The sequence below is a fragment of the Chrysoperla carnea genome, chromosome 1 (assembly GCF_905475395.1).
Source record: "Chrysoperla carnea chromosome 1, inChrCarn1.1, whole genome shotgun sequence".
Classification (NCBI taxonomy): Eukaryota; Metazoa; Arthropoda; class Insecta; order Neuroptera; family Chrysopidae; genus Chrysoperla; species Chrysoperla carnea.
Genome location: NC_058337.1, coordinates 104,318,700 through 104,334,761, shown reverse-complemented (window position 1 = coordinate 104,334,761; position 16,062 = coordinate 104,318,700). Strand labels below are relative to the sequence as shown.

The window sequence follows — 16,062 nt, the reverse complement described above, 5'->3', positions numbered from 1 at the left end:
TGTAAGGTTCCAATTTATTAAAGCAGGAAAGAAATTTATGTTGTCTTTAAAAAATTCCGACTTCTAATTTTGTTGTGAACACACTCGGGGCCCCAAATTGGGATGTAACGCAAAAACGTATTTGGTTCCCAATTGTACAGACCATAAAGGTTCCCCATAGAGATAACTCAATCATTAAATACTATTTATTTGCGCTTCCACCATATGAATAAACATTTTTTGTATGTTTTTTGCAATTTACATTCAAACCTTTAAGTTTAGGCTTCCAATTCCCCGATATAAGCGAAAAAGCAGATACTTACAAAATTGGAGCATATTTACTTAATTCTCGTATAAGACCGTGAGCCACAACAAAACTAAATTTTATGATTCTTTTTACCTGCCTTTTTGTTAAAATTTCAATTTTCTTTATAACCAAACTAAACAGTCTTTCGAGTAAAAATAATTTTAGAATTTCAGTTTCATTACGTGTTCATAATAAGGGTGGAGAAATCTAAAAGGTAGTCATTCATCGGACAGTCCAGAGAAGTGAAAACTAATGACATTGGAAGTACTGTGTTTTGTTTATGAGCTTTTTAATTAATTGTATTATGAATAATTAAAATTTTATAATTTTTAAATTGAAATTATTAATGTGGGTTCAAGAATTTATTATAAATAATCCCTAATAAAAATATATTGACTGGGTTGGGTTACGAACACAGCTTTCTTGAATGACAGTCCAGCAGTGATACTACTGATTCACGGGACAAACTGAATTGAAATTTTATTTTTTGCTTTAGTTTAGGCGGTCACGCGTGTTCAGTACTTTTTCCTCATCCCAAACCGCCTAAAGATGCTTTCACTTAAAAAATATTTTTTGATACGGAATCCTAAACAAATCATGGTAAGTCTGTCCAATTACCATGTTACAAACTAGTTGAATTCTAATCAATTGTAAGACATCCTACACTATGTGTTGGTTGTCGCTGTACATATTGTGACTAGTTGGTAGGTATATGATTTTTTCTATAATCCAGAGCATGGACAGATCACCATTTTTGGATTACCTACTCTCTACGACATTTGTACATGATTCTACGTATACAGCCAAATCAAAATCAACCAATCGGTATACACGGTATATTTGAATGTCTTTGTCTATTCAAACAAAATTTCCTTTTGTTTCGTATGAGTGTGTCTGTGTGTATGTGTGGGGTAAGTAAGAATCCTACGCGAAAATTTTTGTAAAAAATTAAGATAACTACAAAAGTATATTGGCATTTAGGTTGGATTTTTTTGTCACTTTTATTTGGAAAACAAATTGGCGATGAAATATGGTTATGTTTTTCCATTTGCAAAACCTACGTAAATAAACGAGATTTGATCGAAATTTCTATATTTTATGAAATATAAATTCAAATTTTCTTTTTGCTAATTGGATATAATTACAGGATGATTTATTGTGTTTGAACTAAGATATTTTATATATTACCGATCTAGGGAATTTAATCTTTACAGCGGAAAAACTTTACTCGAAAAATACAAATCTAATATTTTAGTAGTTCTCGAAATACCGCAAAAAATCTATCCAAAATTTCAGGACAAAATATTCGGCTATATCAAAAAATGAACCTCAATTTTGTATTTTTTAGGCAAAATATCGAGTCATTCAAAAGAACTGAATTTTCGTGACTTTTGTACCAAAGTATTATTAGGAGTTACTCTAGATAATCAAAAACCCACAAATACTAAAATTATCGATCAAAATATATTCGAAAATTCCAATGCCGTTAAAATCAGATTTCTCAATTTTTTTAAAAAGTATATAAAGTGTATTAATTTTTAAAAAGTCATAAATTATTGAAGTATGGTGAAAATTTTTTGAAAAATCATCAGGGACTATTCAAAAGAGGGATTCTTATGGCTTTGCTGAATATTTTTCTTTATCACCAGTTTCTGGGATAATGGAATGCAAGATATAAGTTCTTAGCTAAATGTTTTATCAAATCAGAGAGTTTACTGATAAAAAAGGTAGAAATATAAATGAAAGAAATAAAATATGTTCTTATTAATGACTAGCTGTTATCTCGCTGCTTCGCTGGGTAACTTGAATTTTAAATACATACAAATACTTCACTCAATTCTGTTAATGAATGTTTAATGCAAAATTTGAAGTAGATTGGACCAAGCAATCAAGTTGTACCATACAAAATTTGCCCCCCTTTTTCACCCCTTCAAAGGTAGAATTTCGGAAATAATTTTCTACTTGGATGCCTGCGTCATACCGTCCAAGTTTCCGATCTCTACGATCAGCGACTTATACTGTGCGTTGATAATATAGTACAAATTCGAAATAAGTATTTTTATTATAAACAAATAAGTTAGTTTACTTAAAAGGGCGCCAAATTCATGATTCGTCCGGGGCGTCTACATGAAGGCCGGTCCTAATTAAATCATGGTGAAACCTTGTTAATACCTATTATCGTGGTTTTATTTTACGCCACCGTGTGTCGTATAGCAAAATGATTCTCCCAATAGTGTAATAAACTACTGTTTTGAAAAGGTTATACAACTATACCATAATCGAATTTAACTTGGATCTAATTTCCATATATAAAATGAAAAAATTTGTTTATCCAAAACCACTTTTCAATGACACATCCTATACAAAATGATTAAACATTCAGCATTGATAGATATATTCATTGAGCAAAGAGGGCTGGCAACAAATAATCCTACTCATTTTATCAATATTTTTCGATCTTTGTTCCACCAATAATTTAATTAATTTAATGATCTTTTATTATATAAAAAAGAAAAAAGTAATAATATTTTTAAGAAAAAATATAAAAAAAACCGAACCAAATGTAGGATGCGGTCTTGATGTTTGTATGTTTGTATGGGTGAGTGTGTGCACATATCTAGATATTTTTTTTTTGTCAATACTATGAATAATATCTCAGTACATGTATGAGTTATACATTGCTGAAAGAAACTCGTGGTAAATTTATCTTCAGTTGACAATTGTCTTGCAAACAAAACGCATACAAGAAAAAAAATACTTCGTGAAATAGCTTCGAAAAAAAAAACTGTGAAATTGTTTAAAACATTCGTGTACTTTGTTAAAAACTAATTTGATATTTCTTTTACAGTTTTCCAAAAAAAAAAAGTGTGCCATTTTTTTTATAATGACTTAAAATTTTAAATCCAAAACGACAACGAATCGAAAATCAACCTAACGAAATACGAAAACATTCCACATAAACTTTATACCCACAAAGTGTCGCGCGAATCTCTAACGGTGCTTTTTTAACACAATTTTCTAGTAATTTATCTGGCGAAAATTACTGGAAAAAATTAACCTAGTCCTAAATATTTTACTTAATTTTTTTTTTGCTGTGTCATATTTTTTTAACTTCCGTGTGGTGTTAAATCAGAGTGTGAAGTTTGTGATATAATAATTTTTTTTAATGAATTAAATATAAAAAAATGTCAACACAAGCGTATTATAAGGATCGATTGGGATTTGATCCAGCTGAATCAACGGGTTTAAAATCGGCGGAACATTTTAATGGAGTTGGAAATGGTCGGATTGGTGGTGTTAAACGTAAAAATTCTCAACAAGGATATGAGGAGAATTTGAGTAAATTTAAAGGTACTTCTATTTGGGGTTTTTTTATTGAGGCAACAGGTAATTATTTAATTTTTTTTTGTTTGATTATTTTCTGTGTGTGCAGTGTTTTGTTTTTGCATGGTTTGATACCAATTTTATGGCGAGTTTGTTTGTTTTAACCATAACATAGCAGCTAAAATCAAATTTTATATCCAAGATAGTCAAGCCTAGAAATGGGAAAAGCCATTAAATTTCAATAATATCCAAAATTGAGTTAGTTAACTATCGACTCCTTAAAAAATTGAAGTTGTTTTTAAGATTTGGCTGATTTTAATATTTTTCATGTTTTTTGTTTATTTTCTTTTTTTTTTTTTAATTTTAATTACGACTAATATCTAGTTTTTCATAAAATAAGCGTCAAGAAATCAATTTCCGTTAAGGATAAGTTCAAATCTTTAAAAAATACAACGAATTTGTAAATTAACAAAACTTTAAAATCAAATGCACGTTTGAAATTTGTTAAAAAATTCTTAGAAATTACCATTTTTCTCTAAGAAATTTGAAATAAATTTATTTAGAATTTTTTGCGATAATTTGAAAATATTGAAATAAATTGACAGCCTTTTTGCTTAAATTAAAAATTCAGCTTAATGTTGATTTTTTTGTTTAATAAAAACTCGCCTTTTTGCAATTTTGAGCACAGAATAATCAATAAAAAATTAAATAATTATTTGTTTTATATTTTTTTCATTAATAATTAACGAGAATTTTTACTAATCAATTTTTTTAAATATGATTGTTTTACATATGTTCATAATTATTTTGTAAACTTTCGATACTATTCATATTATAAATTGTCAAGCTTTAACGAATAGAGATGAGGCTAGCGCTTATTTCGAAATTGTTTTAAAATTGACCAACAGACGAAGAAATCTCATCGAACATTTCGAACTGAATAAAAAAAAATGCATTATATCATTAAAATTAATTTCCTTTGTCAAGTAAGTTGTGGTTAAAATTAATTTTAATTTAGAAATGTTTCTTGATAATGGTAATTTATCAAGATTACTTTCATTTGACAAATGACAAATGATTAAGACAACTTATTAACAATTTGATTAATGAATGATTAATTTTATTTAAATTTACGATTGTAAAAAATATCTTTAGGTATATATTATTTTGAAAGGGATTTATTTATTGTTATTCGTTAAATTCAGAAACAGAAACCCACAATTCAAAAAAATTATAATATTTTTAAAAAATATAGGCAATATTGTTACATAAATACTTCAATAAGCTCAAAAGTTACTAACAAAATATTATGAAATTTAGCGAAATTATGATGCTCCAAAAGGAGCAAAACCAATTTCCCATAATTCCAATTTATTAAAAGAAATATAGGAAATATTTTTACATTAATGATATATCGAAACGTGTAGGTACGTTCCGTATTAGAAGAGAACAAATATAATGATGTTGCATTTATGGAAAATATAAAAAAACCTTTTCCTTTCAGGAATTCAGGAATCAGTAGGAATTTTTTTATTTTAAGGTTTGCTGTTTTATGTTAGGATCAGGATTTTTTAAGTTTTACAAACTTGAAAATTAGAAAATATAAATAATATTTTTTTACAAAATAATAATAATTTTAATAATATTAATATCTCATTGATAAAACCGACATATAAATCCTACTTTTTTTTTTTAATAAAGCAATGGTGTATGCATCTATATACTTCAGTATACATCAAAAGTTTATCCTTCAAATTGCTAAGTCGTGTAGGTACTTTATTTTATCAATGAATCTTTTATTTTATTTCACTCAATAACAAACAATTTAAGGAGTTGGCTCTACATGTTTCATGTGTCTGTAATTCGAAGGAATTTGTAATATGAAGATACAATCAATATCTTTATGGTTTAATTTTTAATTTACAAGAAAACATATTACTTACTGTCAATGGCAAAGAAATCGGGTTACTTTTAAAATCTATTATTGTCTGACTTTACTTTCTTGGAGTAGGAGGGGAACTTTATTTCTTACTTTTTAGTTATGAACTGCCTAGTTAAATAAAGAAAATTGGTTTGCAAAATTTTAGTAAGATCAGATACCCGATAAGTATTTAACAAATTATCTTTTACACCATTAAGGTAAAGCTTTTCAAAAGAGGTGTAAATTATCCTTATTATTTTTGTTTGTATACTAAATTTGGAGAAGCAAAAATAATCGGACCAAATTCATTAATCGAAACACCCTTGAATTTTATTGAGTCCCGAATATCGAGACTACTGTATGGCAATTTTTAGGGAAAAGAAGACTATTGCTACAAATGTTTTTTAATTTTACAGTATATATGCGAAAAAAATTCCATACTTTTATTGTGAATTTAGTAATTATACTTTAACTAAAATTTTTGTAATATTTTATTTTTATGGACCCGATTTCTTCATCCACGAGTATAAACAAATACGAATACTATCAATTGGCTATAATCATTATAATAAATAATGACACAATCTTATTACAAGTACACGTAATAAATAATTTTATTAATAAAAATATAAAAATAAATATTTTTCCTTTCATAATAAATCACATAATTTATATTGACATGTTCTTGATTGACAAATGTGAATTCTTTTAAAACACCTACGAACATATGTAAAATATATTTGTATTTATTAATGCATTCTTTTATTTTTTTTAAAATAAATTATGTGTTAAATTGACCATCAAATGATACTTGATGCTTATAATTTCATTGAAATTACAAAAATTATTTCATAAACTACGCTATTTAGTTTTTAAGGATATTCCCAGTGATGACGTTCCCTGATAGAACTTATGGGATAATTAGACGAAAATTAAGATTAAAATTTTTCGATATATATTATAGTTTTCAAAATATCGATACTTAAAAAATTATAGGAAATCACTTTTAGAAGAAATAATACACAAATGCCATTCATTTCATCACTTTAAATGTATTTTATGGATTTCTTTGTAGGAAAGTATTTGTCATGTTTTTAATTAATGTAAATTAATTTTTCAAAATAATCCTAAGAAAGTTACCCTTGTGACATAATAAATCAACCCTTCAAAAACACTCCATATAGGATTTGTATGTTACAAATTCAAACTTAAACATCTATAAATTTAGCACTGTAAGGAATATTAAACAATTTACTTGCTTACAAAGGGCATTAATTAAAATGTATTTACACGATTTAAAAACGTGCTTTTTGATCCTTCCTTGGGAACGTCCTTAAGTCGTCATAATATATCAGTTTTATTTAGTTTTGATTTCTTTTTAGGGAAACAGACTAGTACTTTCAAAACTTTTTATACCATGTATATATGAAATATACATAGTATATTAAGTTTCGTCCCAAGTTTGTAACGCTTAAAAATATTGATGCTACGAACAAAATTTTGGTATAGGTGTTCATAGAATCACCTAATTAATCCATTTCCGGTTGTCCGTCCGCGTCCGTCCGTCCGTCCGTCTGTGGACACGATAACTCAAAAACGAAAAAAGATATCGATCTGAAATTTTTACAGCGTACTCAGGACGTAAAAAGTCAGGTCAAGTCTTAGATCATATATTTTAAATGGATGAGCCCAGTGTATACCAAGTATATGTATTTTGGCGTCACAGAGTAGATTAACAAAGATGAGAGTAGATAAACAAAGATGAAAATAGTTGGAGGCCTGTTTAAAATATATGATCTAAGGAGGCATGATCGTATAACCGGAATCAGCTGTTTCAATGATGTGTTTATATTTCAAATTGACATTTCATATGATCATATGATCATATGATCGTATGATCATGTATTTTAAAATGTAGTGTATTTTCAAAGGGTATAATCTTATTTAAAATACGCGCCAGGATATTACGTTGTATATTAAAACATGCGTATTATGACCAGGCCCTGATATTTACTATCCTTGTCAATCTACTTTGAGAGGTGGTTCTCACTCTGTTGGCAATTCCACTAGTGAATTTTCAAAGGGTCAAGTTCGTAAATGAGCATCATAGGTCAATTGGGTCTTGGGTCCGTAGGACCCATCTTGTAAACCGTTAGAGATAGAACAAAAGTTTAAATGTAAAAAATGTTGCTTATAAAAAAATAGAAAACTTTTGTTTGAAACATTTTTTTGTAAACATCACTGTTTACCCACGAGGGCGTTAATTAGGTGCAAATTTTATAGTATGTATTAATATAGGAATATTAAAGTGAATATCTTTTGTTATTTACGTGACGTCAAAAAAACAAACGATTGCGCATTAACACTTGCGCATTATATGAGAATATCAGTTAAATATGTCAGATATGTATGTATGTGAAATGTGACAGAGTTATCAACACTGCCTATACATGGTATTTCAACAATTAACTCAGTCAATTGTTTGTTTTCACTTGTTAAAATTTGACGATAGTCATCCTTTTTAATAGAAACCGGTATTTTTAGTGTTTTCTAAAGTGAATTTCATGGTGAGTGGGGTCAAAACACAAGATACAGGAATTTAACAGCATCATTTTACTAACAATTATATTATATATTGCCCTGGGATTATAGAAATTTTTCTTATTCCACTTCACTTAAGTGAAATGAATACGAAAATTGGAAAAATTAACAGGATTTTCCAAAATAAAGTGACCGGGGCAGGTAGAATATGAATACCTATAACATATCCAAATTTCAAATCGATATAGTAAAAGGTATAATCGCAGTGCTTCAAATTCAATTGTAACTTTAACCATTCTTATTTGGAAAACCGCTTTTCTTTAAAAAATTTTTTTCCACCAATGAATATTTAAGAGGATTATTGAAAAAATTATAAAGTTTCACGCCAATTAAAAATTTGTACAACATATACGTCAACTTAAGCGGCTATCGTACGATCCCATTTATCGCGTAAGATCTGGGCTTTAAGGTATTGTATATTGGTATTTAAATAGGTAGTGAAATAATAACTCTGGTGGTCAACCTGATAATATACAGTCTGGTTTAATTTTTTATATTCAGTCATCATGATGATGTGTCTTGGGGTTTGACATTTACTCTTAAAACATTCGCAGAAATAATGCTGTAATCATTCAACGTACCATGATCAAATTGAAAGCGTCATCACCACTGACCGACCACAAAAACAAAATATCATTAAAATTAAAACAATTATAATCGTTCAGTTTCAACTTTTAAATAATAGAATCATTAATAATTGTCATATTTAATATAATTATAAACTATAAACTTGAACATGGTACCACATAAACCAACAACCCCCTAATGTGAGATTTATAAAAATGAATTATATATATTTCAATTGGCAAATCAAAATATTATTATGTAAATATTAATTATATTTTGTTGTATCATTTAATAACAATATTATTATAATATTATGCATACGTATAGACGGACTACGTACGATATATTACTAAATTAGGAGTGGTATAAAATAGAAGTCGATGAAATGTAAGTATGTGGGTGTTTTTATTTATGAGGAAAAAAACACTTTTTAACCACCTATTTATTAATTAATATACAGCTGGTGTGTAGTTTAGATTAACTTTGTTATTTTACTGGATTCCAATGCGATTATACTACAAAAGTATATAAAGTTTGCAAATGTATACGTAAATCGGATTTAGGAACAAATAGATCGTAAAAAATAGATCCGGAAAGAATAGATAGAAAAAAATTTCTGTAATAGTGTCCCATTTTAAACGCAAGGGCTAAAAACTTTAGAACCCAACCAACGCCTCTATAGTCGACTAACTCAACTCAATCAACTCGTTATTATAATAAAATTCGAGGTTTCGCCAGTACTTTTTTTTAAGTTTATTCCATCTAATCAATAACTGGTAGTATAATTCAAAAAAAGTTGGTAGGGTGTTACTTTCTGGTAAGACTGTTAACAAATGTTGAACAATTTTTTATCTAAATTTACACGGTAAAGTAGGATCGAAACTTCACTAAACGGTTATTGATAAAGACTTATAATTAATAATAATTCCAAACTACTTTTTGCACTTCACTGTAATAGCGTCCGTTCACAAAGGCTGTCTCTAGAAGACTGACTTATTATTTTACAGTACCCATAACTACATTTTAACATAGCCGTTTTCATGGAAATCATGTAGTCATTTTGTTGTTCATCGTCTCATAAAGTGGATTAACTCTCCCTATAGTGAAGTCAATAGTTAGAAAAACTAGACGTAACTTTGATTCAAGGTACACGATGATGGGTTTTTCCAAACCTTACATCCTCAAAATTATGATTTACGGAATTTTTACATAAGAAATATGGCATAAATATATACACCGATTTGATTTAGGAATGATATGAATTAAAGCAAAACACAATGATTTCTATTAAAATATAACATAGGTCAAGAGACTAAAACGGAAAATTTTACGTGATAAGGTTATAATATTATATTGGCTTCTACATTTTAAATAATTTGTACCGTATAACGAATTTTATATAAATTATGCCGAATTTCCGAGTTGTTGCTACTTTATTATGGATAACTTTACTCTTTATTTTTATCAAGAGATATCAAGCTGAAATTTTAATAGCGTGCTTAGAACGTGAAAAGTGAATCTAAGTTCGTAAATAGGTCAATTGGATCTTGGGTCAGATTGGATCTTGGGATAGAACAAAAGTTTAAAAGTAAAAAATGTTCCTTATAAAAAAACAACAACAACAACAACTATTGTTTCAAACATCTTTTCGCAAACGTCACTGTTTATCCGTGAGGGCGCAAATTAGGACAAAACTTTGGTTCCATTTTCTCCAAAACTATAAAATATATAGAGTTGAAAATTGTTTGTTTTGACTTGTTTCGGAATAAATTAAATATAAATCAACTTTGGCGAATCAATAATTTTTCAAATTTATTCCGCATATAAAACAGTTTCCACGTGAAATTAAGCATAAAATTTTCTATCTTTTTCCCACAATAAACAAAAATAATAATAATTATGATAAAACCAAGATAATTTCCGGATGTATTTAACATGTGATATTTAAATAATAAATTAAAAAATTTTATTTCATTGGTTATTAAAATAAATTTAAGAAAAATTCATAAATAAACACAACAATACCAATTATAATTACAAAACAATATTATTTATTATTATTATTAGATACTAACCTAAATAATTATGTTTAAAAGTAAAAAACAACAACAATTAAATATAGTAGGCGATCCAAACACAATGGGATACCAAAAAAACTTTTAAATGCAAATATTTCCTGGTATTATTTAATAACTAATTTTATTTTATTCAAACATTTGTACTTTCTTATTGGCATAATTGTTGTTATACCCTGTGTATATCCTGTATTACGTCAAGGATATCACCTTACGCTGTGTTAAAATAGAATGTCCGTAAATCCACTTCTTACCATGCATATATGTAATATGCAAGGTATACTAAGTTTAGTCCCAAGTTTGTAACATATATTGATGCTACGAACAAAATTTTGGTATAGGTATTCATAAAATCACCTAATTAGTTCATTTTCGGTTCTCTGTCCGTCTGTCTATCAACACCCATCTGTAAATCCGTCTGTAGGACCCATCTTGTAAACCGTTAGAGATAGAACAAAATTTTAAATGTAAAAATAACATTCCTTATAAAAAAATAACCAACTTTTGTTTAAACATCACTGTTTACACGTGAGGGCGCAAATTATATGGGAATATCAGTTATGTATGTGTGACATGTATGTATGTGTAATGTGATAGAGTAGTCAACACTGTCTATGCATGCTATTTTAACAATTAACTTTGAGTAGATGTTAAAAATGCTTGTTCCCTTGAAAATTCAAAATCTTAATAGAAATCGTATAAAAAAACCCTACAAATTGGTACCTACGTTATCTTCCATTATCGGAAATCTATTTATGGGTTCTTTTAATTTTTTTTCTTTTCCTGAAAATAGCTATAAATAAATATAGTATAAATATAGAGTATATTTGATTAAAATGACAAGTAACATCTAATTCGAAATGCTTATCAAGACAAGACAGAATTTTTTATGGTGATCTTTAATTTGATTTTAAGGATGTTCCAGCATGGTATTTGCAGTTTCTATGTTAAAGCAATGGTACAATTTTTTTTTCGACAGAATTTAACGAAAAATTAAATTTAAGAATTTAATAATTCCCAACTATTAATTCCCAAAGTTTCAGAAATTTTGACCGTTTAAAATGGGAAATAATTATGCCAACGTCCCAATTTCGATCAATTTACGTCAAAATTAATATCTCGAAAGTGAAAATTAATTTCTAAATTTTTTTTTTAGAATTGTATTGTATAAACATTTTTTTCTACTTTTTCTTCAATATATAATAATATCATAAAAAATAGTTGGAGAGACCGGACATTTTACATGCTTTAAATGGGACATGAACCTCAAAATCGCGAACTTTGTCTTTAAATATCTCACGATCTAAACGGTCAAAAATTATGAAATTTTAGGAATTCATAAATAAAGCTATTATAAACCCGAGAAAAAAAATTCGGCTAAATCTGTCGAAAAGTGATTTCATGCTGGTACTACCTTAATCGTTAGGCCCACAAATATGTATTATTCTATGTGTACCTGGTTTCTTGTAAGAACCCAGCGAACCCCAGTCTCCCATTTATAAATGTCGTTAATTTAAGATATTTTAATAGGAAATATTGATTGGGCAATTTACTAAAAGTATGTTTTTTTGTACAAAAGTGTATTTACGCTAATAGTAAGTATCAAATCTATTAGCCCTAAGTGTAAGTATTGAAAGATAGTGTTTTTACATTGTAATTCGCCATCATTTTGCACTTGCACTCTATATTTTATTGAGCCCAAAAACACCCTTTAAAAAAGGGAATTTTGCAATCTTATTAACATCTAGTACGCAATCGTGTGTAGTGTATTATCGTAATCAGCTAAAGATACAATAGTACAAAATTAATCTTACTATCTGTTTTTTTGAAAACGTGTTTGCAATCAATATTAAAATCTATTCCTGCATACAAAGTACAACAAGTTATTAAATTTGAAGTTAAGCACTAATATTGTTTTTATAAAAATCACATAATGTCTAATTAATAAAAATAATATTTGATATTTTACTAATTAATTCTCACGTTTTGTATGACGATTCATATTTGTTCTTTTGTTTTTTACTTTTACAAAAATTCGTCTTTGTATGACTAATATTTTGTCATTATTAAACTTCGAGCTCATCAAAAATGAGTGCAATGACATATAGACAGTGCAGGGGTTATGTGTCGGATTAAGATCGTAACTAAAAATCTACCTCCTTTTGCAAGAAGTTTATTCAATGTGTGTGGTAAGAGCCATTTTATTTGCCAAATTAACTCTTAATTGATATAAGGTTGCCATTAATCGTTTCCACATCGCGCTTATTTTGCACTAAAACCAGTTCAAAAGTTTCTAAATTATGACGTAAAGTTTAACAAAACATTTTGTTTTTCGAAACACTGATATTCCAAAGGAATGTGATGGTAGTTTTGAAATAGTGGCAATTTTGAGTGGGCAGTATTAATGATCTTAATACGATACGATACTTTTATAGTATACAACGTGTCCCAGGAATTTTGGACACCTTTATTACATCATTTTTGACCCGAAGCACGGATTAAAACCGCAGTACACATTCAGAAACTTACACACGTATCTATAACTACACGTCAGCGTAACGTTGAAGCTCTAGAGTTTCAATTTCCTACAACTTCCAATCCCACCCCTCTCCATCGTCATGTCGCTGTAGCGCGCTTCTAATTGGTTGCGTATTTTAACTAATAGCTAATTATCCATGCATTTAATCATTTTATTTTCTATCTGAAGAGCGTTAGTCCTGGGACACCTTGTATTTAGTTACTTCTAAAAATATCTTAGATAAATTAGTGAAAAGTGTTAGATATGGTTTAAATACAAATAACTTTTTGTCCATCGTTTTTAACAACCTTAATAACCTCTGAAACCTATCCTTAAAAAGGAATGTTGTCTGTCATCTGTTGTAAGGTTAATAATACATTATAGTTATAAATAAATTTGAATGATGTGGGTGTTTTCGTATACATAAACTATAATATAATATAAATAATATCAACATAAATATTTTCAAATAATATGTATTCAGTTCAAGTTTCTTTACATTTTTGTATTGATAAATAATCTTGAATCATATATACCAGTACCACAATATCCTGTAGACCTACACTATGCCTACATTTTAAAATGGTTATGAAGCAGTTTTCGCTTATTATGAACTGTTTTGGTTTGTTGTCTCTTCAAAACAAAACTTTTTATGATGTCATCAGCTATAAATATAAACAAATAATATAAATACATTTGCATTAAAAAACTGCATCAATTTCATTGAAGACAAATCGCGTGTATGTACAGTAAAAACTGCCCTACTAGCCTTGCAGGGTCCAACAGTTTCATATCGTTTGAGGCCAGGGTTAATCAATTCTAGAATTCACATGCTCTAAAGATAAAGGTTAAAGTAATATTTACAATTTTTTAAACTCGACGAGGAGCGTTTTAGTAGATCAATCAGTTCTTCCTTGTTATGATAATAACGGAATTGGAAGCGTCGGGAAGACTTAGATATGATAGATTTTATTAATAATTATTATCTACATATTTTTAAGTTTACAGCAGAGTTTTAAGGTAGTACCAGCATGAAATCACTTTTCGACAGATTTGGCCGAATTTTTTTTCTCGGGTTTATAATAGCTTTATTTATGAATTCCTAAAATTTCATAATTTTTGACCGTTTAGATCGCGAGATATTTAAAGACAAAGTTCGCGATTTTGAGGGTCATGTCCCATTTAAAGCATGTAAAATGTCCGGTCTCTCCAACTATTTTTTATGATATTATTATATATTGAAGAAAAAGTAGAAAAAAAATGTTTATACAATACAATTCTAAAAAAAAAATTTAGAAATTAATTTTCACTTTCGAGATATTAATTTTGACGTAAATTGATCGAAATTGGGACGTTGGCATAATTATTTCCCATTTTAAACGGTCAAAATTTCTGAAACTTTGGGAATTAATAGTAAGCATTATTAAATTCTTAAATTTAATTTTTCGTTAAATTCTGTCGAAAAAAAAATTGTACCATTGCTTTAACATAGAAACTGCAAATACCATGCTGGAAATACCTTAAAAAAAATTATATAACATTTCTATACTCGAAATTTGTTATTTTACGTAAAGAATTTTTTTTAAATTTTGCTTGAGATGAAATCTTGACTCAAATGAAAGTTAACTGTTAACTGGTGAAATATTGTTTGTCATTTTTTTAAGCAAGAAGGTAAAATTTTGTCTCAAATAGTTTATGTTAAAAGAAGTTAGTCATTGTTTTGTTATTACATAAACAATGTTTACTGTACTCAATGCATTTTTTAACTATCTACAGTAGTTTTGTTTATATAAACACTGTATGTGACGAAACAAGCACCCAGGTGATTTTATGGCATGTATAAAGTTTCATTAGTAAAATTTGTGTTATGTAAGTACTGAAATAAATAAATTGGCAGTACATAGTCGGTGTGGTACTGAAGTCGTGTGAGTGCGACCCCTTACTTTCTAGAAGGGAAAAAAAACATTAAAAAAAGTCTTGTCAGCCTTCATGGATTATTCTTCGAACATGTACTGCAACTTATGCTGGAGCGATCATTATCTCCATATTATTTTTTTCAGTTTTTTTATTACCAAAAACGGCTCAACTAATTCTGTTGAAAACTCTTTCAGTTCTTACATACGCGATTACGCCCAGTCACGTGTTAATTTCATAACTGATTCGGGAGATAATCGAGACGAAAGAATCCGAACGAACATACGCACCTACGTACACACACACACACACACACACACACACACACACACTCTCAGGCATCACATTGAAAAGGTTTGATTCGGACATTAAGGCCTTGAAATCGCGGATATATGTACAACTGGAAATATCCAAAATCGGCTCAGTTACATTAACTTCCTCTGGGAAGTTAATAAGAGTTTGAAGTAGGTAACTATTCTTATATTCTTCAATTTTTTGTCAATAATTATTGATTTATGAAAATTAAAATTTGTATTATTTTATAAATCGGTTTGCAAAAATTTAAATAGAAACAATATGGTCAAATAAATTTGCCCCACAATACTGTAAAATGTTAAAAAAACCTGTCGGGCAGCATCGATTTAAAAAATTTTTTGCCCTACGCGTTTCTTAGACCTTTAGAAGCATTCATCACCATTAACCTCAGCCTTGATTTGATGATTATGACAGATTCCAAAACCCCTCTCCTAAACCACTTCAAAAAGAAACAGTCTATGAATATTTGCCTCCGGAATGGGCTCTGGAGAGTTTTCTGCTTTCTGATCACGATGATCACGAATTACGGGGTCTAAATTCA

General features: G+C 28.4%; 1 protein-coding gene across 2 annotated transcripts in view; it reads left to right on the top strand.

The window, feature by feature from the left end:
- The first annotated feature begins 3,133 nt into the window (after window positions 1-3,133).
- The window catches only part of LOC123299653 (dystonin), a 171,856-nt gene continuing 158,927 nt past the window's right edge, over window positions 3,134-16,062 (top strand). The window contains exon 1 of one of the 2 annotated variants that reach the window (XM_044882010.1): window positions 3,134-3,637. In XM_044882010.1, coding sequence (XP_044737945.1) covers window positions 3,472-3,637 — 166 coding nt within the window. In that variant the 5' untranslated portion in view covers window positions 3,134-3,471. The remainder of the gene's footprint in view (window positions 3,638-16,062) is intronic. The other variant, XM_044882051.1, reaches the window with a different exon arrangement.